Source organism: Rhamphochromis sp. 'chilingali' (assembly GCF_963969265.1).
Source record: "Rhamphochromis sp. 'chilingali' genome assembly, chromosome: 6".
Classification (NCBI taxonomy): Eukaryota; Metazoa; Chordata; class Actinopteri; order Cichliformes; family Cichlidae; genus Rhamphochromis; species Rhamphochromis sp. 'chilingali'.
This window is the reverse complement of record NC_137933.1, coordinates 5,619,918-5,627,212: the sequence shown is the minus strand read 5'-3', so window position 1 is coordinate 5,627,212 and position 7,295 is coordinate 5,619,918. Positions and strand designations below refer to the sequence as shown.

The 7,295-nt window shown below is 43.9% G+C and overlaps 1 protein-coding gene across 1 annotated transcript; it reads left to right on the top strand.

Annotated features, from left to right (window-relative positions):
- The first annotated feature begins 217 nt into the window (after positions 1 to 217).
- Positions 218 to 1,842, top strand: cart3 (cocaine- and amphetamine-regulated transcript 3). The gene is made up of 3 exons (XM_080885539.1): positions 218 to 434; positions 1,025 to 1,108; positions 1,231 to 1,842. The coding sequence occupies exons 1-3, from the start codon at positions 246 to 248 to the stop codon at positions 1,336 to 1,338; spliced, it is 381 nt and encodes a 126-aa protein (XP_080741665.1). The 5' UTR covers positions 218 to 245; the 3' UTR covers positions 1,339 to 1,842.
- Positions 1,843 to 7,295: the final 5,453 nt, after the last annotated feature.

Below are 7,295 nucleotides of genomic sequence, written 5' to 3'. Positions count from 1 at the left end.
TTCCATTCTTCTATCGAGTAAGGAGTAATCCTTTGCGCTCTAAGTAACGACCCCACGCAGGCTGCTGTTGTTGTTGACGTTTGGAGGCATATTTTGCCCAGCAACTTTTGCGGCATGACTCACCCAAGGCAGCTGTTACGCATGACAAATAGAAAAAAAAAATCAAAGGATAAGGTGGAGCGAGCAGATGCAACTAGTCAGATAAAAAGGTGTTTGGAGCGGTGGAGCGACTATTTGAGACCGGCATGCTGCCGTGCACTGGGACCATGCAGAGCTCCAGGCTGCTCAGCGGGGCGCTCCTGTGCGCATTGCTGCTGCTCTCCAGCGCCGCTGGAGCCGAAGTGTTGGACTCCGAGTCCGAGGAGGAGCTGAGCCCCAGAGCCCTGCGCGACTTCTACCCCAAAGGTCCGAACCTGACCAGCGAGAAGCAGCTGGTAAGATCTGCACCCGGAGTACGCACGCAGACACACGGCGCAAGTTTAACAGCGGAGAGCTTTCTTCTTTTATCAAGACCGTTACTGTTTTTTCCTCTCTTTCTCCCCTTTTTAAACAAAAAACAAAACTTTTAGTTATGCTGTGAAAAATAAAATTAAGACCATTTTATTTATAGTCTATGAAGCCCGCTGACAACAAGAGTCAAGAGTAACAATGTGACGCTAAGCTGAGCTCTGTGAACAGCTGAGAGTGAAAAGAAAGTCGCATTTTACGCATGAATGCAGGATTCTTCCCGGTAATGAAACTTGGACCCAGTGTAGTTAATACAACACAAACAACAAGAACAAGAAGAAACACCTTTCCTCAGCGGTTTGTGTCGTTTTACAGAATTATGGCTTTGTTTGTATAGTTACTTTATTAATAATTCCAACTTTTAAGAAACTCACCAACAGATTCGATTTTTATTTTATTCGTGGCTTTTAATTAATTTGCATGTTCCATAAATAGATTTTATATTTGTATCCCACTCCAAAAACCACATTATCTTTATTAATGGTTTTGTGTTTATGTTTGTGTTTGTTTCCGACAGCTCGGAGCTCTCCAAGAAGTTTTGGAAAAGCTGCAGGCTAAACGGCTGCCTTTATGGGAAAAGAAATTTGGCCAAGTCCCAACGGTAATTATTATTATTATTATTAGTAGTAGTAGTAGTAGTATGAAATGGCATGCCCTTGGTGCATGCAGTGGCGGGTGGAAATGAAGCGAACCTCTGGTTGTGTCCCTCTCTCTGCCTCTCAGTGTGACATCGGGGAGCAGTGCGCCGTGCGGAAAGGCGCTCGAATCGGCAAGATGTGCGACTGTCCCCGGGGAGCTTTCTGCAACTTCTTCCTGCTGAAGTGCTTATGAGCCTCTCCGGATCTGAATGTAGCATTGAGACAGAGGGAAAACAAACTCGCACTCTATTTCTCTGTAATTACTATCATATTTTTTATGATGCCGTTGAGGAGCAGGTGGCTGTCCAACCCTTACAAAAAAGAGTATTCTGTGATATGTATATATTTTGAAAGTATATATTATCAAAGAAAAATACTATAAAGAGTCTGTGTAAGGATGGTGGCGATGGATTGAAGATGAGCCACAAAGTACCATAAAGTTCCTGTAAATGCTCCCAACCACTTTATGTCAGTAGGAAAAGCACAGGATGCGTGTTGTGATGTAATAGGAGTTAAGGCATAACCCACCCTGCACAATTAACCCACCCGAGGAGCACATACACGCTGTAAAGTCTCAGCAGCAATATTATGGGAACATTGTAGTGATTCTTCACCTGGGCTAGTCCGGTCTGTCTCTCGACCCTGGTCTGTTTTGTTTCAGATGAATGTTTTGTGTATGACTCATAATTATAATAAACTGTGGACCATCTTGTTTTGTAAAGCAGCGGACTGAGTGCGTGTTCTTTTAAAAATGGCTCCGGGCACGTAAACAGAGGCCAGCTCCCTTGAAATCAGTTATGCAACGTTTTCCACTTTTTATTTTTATTTTTAGTATTCAGATAATCTCACGGATTTGAGGGAGTCAATATTTAAACTGTGACGTTCGCCAGTGACGTCACACCTCCTGGGGCAGGCCAGGCTGCTCCGGTGACAGAGGGGCTTAAAATTAAACCTAATATTACTGCAGGGAAAGCGCAGAGTGACTGCCACGTCTCGGCCACACTGTCACTGCGCCAAAACACTGAGCCGCTTAATCACTTTCACAGAGGGCAGCCTCAGGCTGATAACGTCAGATATAAGCTCAACACAAACGTCAAGTAAAACTAGTTCGTTCTTGGCTTGTACAGGTAACCTCACGAATCTGGTCTTTTCTTAACTTAACTTAAACCCGTCTTCGTTCAGAAACACTTGCACACTGATGTTTGCGCAGAGTTTTGGAAAGGCGCTTTGATTTTATGCTGATGGAGGGAAATGTTTAGGGCTGAATTAAAGGAGTGAGCAGCACCGTGCAAAGGTTTCAGGGAGTAAAAGCGAAGGAAGGATGCTCACAAAAGTGATGTCATGAAGGATTTTTATGAATCAGCGAAGTAACATAAACAAGCCTTTGCTTTTAAGACATCCTCTCTAGTTTCAGTGCACTTTCTCTCACGCAAGTATTCAAGGTATTTCGCGTGATTGAAGCACCTGGGAGAACTTGCTACAGTTAATCTGACTGCAATGTTGAGACAGGAGCTCAGTGGGGGTCAAACCATCTCCTGAGGATGTCTTGTTCTTCTTTTGGCTGAAATCAGTCGTGTGGTCCTGGATCGATGTTTTCATCTTGCTGCACAATGAATGAGCCTGAGAGAATCTACCAGCTGAGAATCCAGCATGCTCGCAGCTTTTGCACACAGTCAGGATCCTGTTTGGAGCGAGCCATTATATACAAAACACGACAAATCACCAGGAAACTTGCAGGTGCAATTTTAAATAATGACAACTTCCAGAAACTTGGTACTAGAAACTTGAAAAACTTATAAAACTCTAATAATATATATATATTTTTAATGCTTAGCAAAAGGTTTTGAGTTTCCATCAGGGAGGAGGTGAAATAATTACAGCTTTTTCTTGGTGGCAACCCAAAACTTACTTGACACAAATTATGATAAAAAAAAAAATCACGTCTACAGTAGCAGTAACACATGTCACTGAAAACAATGCATGTCATTGTTTTGACAGAGTGCAGGGATCCCTGCTGAATGAAACTGAGCCAGCGTTTCGTTCCAAAGCATCTGCCAGAGTCACCTTCTCTTCCTAATAAACTACAACGTACATAAAATAAATTACACACCAGACATTTTCAACAACAACAAACACACAAAAAAACCTAAAAAAAAAAAAAAAAGTTTGGAGACAGTGGCACCGCCCAAAAGATTCAACGCTGAGGTAAATGAGTACATCAGCCCGAGGCGAGCGGTCAAAGCTGAGATGGTTTGGACATGCGCAGACGGAGGTGCTGAAGATGGAGAAGATGGAGCTACAGGAGGAAAAGAGGAAGACACACAAAAAACAATAGACTGTCACTGAATCTTAATTTATTTGTTCTTAATTTCCAGAAAAGCTTTCTATAAATGTTCGGCACAGCCACAGTGGTGTAAAGTGAAGGGAAATCTCACGCTGGGTGTTTTTGCTGTTGATATCTGTTGTTTTGAAACCAGACAAGAAAGACGAGACAAGAAGGTAAGTGAGTGTCAATCACAGGGTCAGCTCAGAGAGTCACCAAACAATCTGAAACAGATTTCACGAGGGTGGCTGAAGGCCCAGCGTCCTTTACTGGGCCCTGTTCACACTTCCCCGCTCTGTGGAGCCTGACTGGCATTTTCCATACAACACCAGGATCAGCAGGTCCACCTCTGGCACACTCTGCTTTTCACAGAGGAGAGCAGGTTCACCCTGAGCACATGTGACAGATGTGAAAGGGTCTGGAGAAGCCGTGGAGAACATTTTGCTTCCTGTAACATCGGTCAGCATGGCCAGTTTGGTGATGGGCTGGGGAGGCATATTCATGGAGAGACACACAGACCTTTACAGGCTAGACAACGGCACAATGACAGCCATTACATATCAGGATGAAGGCCTTGGACCCACTGTCAGACCCTATGCCAGTGCAATGGGTCCAGGGTTCCTGAAGGAGTTCCTGATGAAGGGATTGATACCACTGACTGGTCCCCACACTCACCTGACCTAAACCCAATAGAACACCTCTGGTACATCAGACATTGCCAAGTTGAACCTCAGATTGTTATCGGGCACGCATACGTGCACATGGGAGCCATTAAAACGAGCACCATTCTCAGTTTCTGCAAACACTAGCCTGCTGCATCATTTTCACTTTGAATTCAGCTCTCTGCAGGCTTCCACCATGCGGCATCTGTTCAACACATTACCCAGTCCACTTCAGATATCCAGCGTAGTTTATTTCCCCCATTGTTATCTGACGGGTTTTCAAAGTGTTCTTCTCATTTTCATTCTGTCATTTTGAGCATGCAGAGACAGAGAGAGTCTCTGTGCTAGGAACTGTATGCACATATTGTATAAACTAATACAAAAATATTTTTTAGACCAAATCCAACATGCAGATCATAAAGAATTTCATTACCGGATCAGTCGGGGCCCAGGTTAACAGCATCCACCTCCAGTGCTATTGGCCAGCAGGGTGCTGATTGAAACTGTTGGCCGAAGACAAGAAGGAAAGGGACAGTGGGGACACTAAATCTGGGACTATGACTGATAAAGAAGAAAAAGAAGCTAGATATATTTTTGTGTGTGCAGGAAACCAAGCGGAAGAGAAGTAAGGCCAAGAGCCCTGGGGGTGGATTTAAACTGTTCTGCCATGATCTAAATATGAGGAGAAGGGTAATCCTGAAGGACGAGGGTGTGAGCGGCGTTGTTGAGCTGGAGAGAGTGAAGGACAGGATTGTGAGTTTGAAGCTATTAATCAGAGGAGTGATATTGAATGCCCCACAGTGTCCTCGGGCAGAGAGACTGTGGGGGCAGACCACAGGTGTAAGGACAGAGTAGGGAACATGTAGAAGCGACGAGCCTGGAGAGGTGGAGGTATGCTCTGGAGAGAAGAAGAAGACTTTATTTCATTTTTCATTTTATTTATTGGTTTCACACATGGTTCAGCAGTATTTCATTTCCTACACACACGCCCTGGAAGAAGAATAAATTCACTTTCTTCTGTAACAAGTATAAAGGTTTTATGTTACTCGCATATGTATTCCCCCACACTTCAGCACAGCAACTGAGAAATATGAAATACGCATTGCCATATAATCATATATCTCTGACATTGCCCAAAATATAAATATTTTTAACCACCTCTTTTCAAAATGAGATTTCCATGTTAATTCATCATCACTACTCCCAAAAACTGGAGTTCGGTAACTCTCTCAATCGGAACTCAACGGACAGAGTTACTTCATCCTCCTATTTCAAAAAATGTCACTTTTGTCAAGTTCAAAGATACTTTACAGATGTATTACAGAAGGAAACAAAGTGCATTTACACACGCTCACAGCTCTTTATTCACCTACTCAGTTATCATACAGCTGTAGCTTTTTTCTTTGGTTGTTTGTTTGTTTTGAAGATTTTACACACAAGTGTGACACACTGACGATTCAATAGCCAGCAGTTTATGTCAGCCCCACTAACAATAACATCAGAACTCTATTACTGCACCACTAATAATAATTCTGCTGCAGGAAGGTACTTTGGCATGAGTCTGTTTCACATGTACAAAGGCGATTGCTGTAGTTGTTTTATGTCCTCAGTGCATCGAACCGTTCATTGTTTTCATACTTAATAATCATCATTTGTTGCTTATGAAAGTCAAGCCGCAGTCTCATTACATGTTAAAATAATAGAAATATTCATTCATTGGACTCAATAACGGATGTGTTTTCTTAACTTCTCACTCTTAGTGAATATTGAAGCTTCTTTGTTGACATTCCTCAGCCCTGTGCTTAATCCACGCATCCACCCTTCCTCTCTGCCACCTGCCATCAATAATGCAGTCGAGTCTGGAATAAAACGTTGACTTTTTAATGTCCCCTTTGCTCTTCTGTGAGCTCAGCGTGTGTGTGGGCGTGTTACCACTTGGGAAATCATGGTGGAGCTAAAGGCAGACGGCGTTGTTGTTGACCGCACACTTATTCCCCAGAAAAGCTGTTTTTGTCTTTTTTTGTTGTTGTTTTCCCCGCCTGTCCCGTTTGGTTCTTTTACCATCAGAATTTTTGTCTAAAGGCAAAGAAAGATGCCCAACGGATTTACTTTACCAAATGGACCATCCCAGCCTTGCCGTAATGGTCTATTTGATTCACCTTTGCTTTTATTGTTTATTTTATTTTATTTTCACTTGCTACACACGGGACAGACTTGACTGGCGGAAAGAAAGAGGGAAAGAAAAACAGCGGGGAAGAGGGACGGGGATAAAGGGCAAAAAACATAAACCAACAAAACCAACAGGCAAAAAAATCCATCTATTAATCACCTGGATCACCTGTTGAGAAAGAAAAAAGAGAAAACAAGCAAAATAAAGAGCAACATAATAAACAACATCACAATGATATATGGGAATATAACAGTAAATACTAAATATTAAACATTATTGTGCAACACGTAAGATCGACGGCACACAGTGTGCTTTGAGGTAGGAGCCAAAAAGGGTGTAGTTTGTGTGTGTGAGCACCCGTGTGTACACCTGTGAGCATGAGCGCGCTTGTTTTTAAAAGGTTCCTTCATGTAATGATCTGCTAGAGGGTGTGTGTGTGTGTGTGTGTGTAGGGGGGGGGATCCAGGCCCCAGACATCCAGAGGCCCTCAGAGCACAAGAGAGCAAGGAAGACCGAGCCCCAGGCCGAGAGGCTGAGGGCACCCCACCCCCGAAGGGGCCCAAGCGAGCCCCAGGCTCCAGGCCCCGACAAGCAGCCACCGGGAGTGAGCCTGTGCGTACCTGGACGCCCATCCCCGGACACAAGAACCACCAACGCACCGATGTCTGAGGGCGTCTGCCACTGGCAGGGGGAGTGGTGGGGGGAGCTGTTTTTGTCATTAATATTTCACTGACAGGTGGCAGGAGACTCTGTGACACAAGCAAAGGAAGCTTCTACTTTGAAGTTTCTCTCGAGTATCACTCATTAGAAATGATACATTACCACTGACCTTTGCTATCATCTATCAGATGATATCAGAGCAGACAGATCACTGCATGCTTTGACTTGTGAGGTGTAGCGTCACCAATCATTGCCCGTGTTCTGCCCCAAACTTGCGTTCCTAAATACTCGGGCGCCCTCTTACAGACATCAAACCCACTGCAGAAGATGAAGGT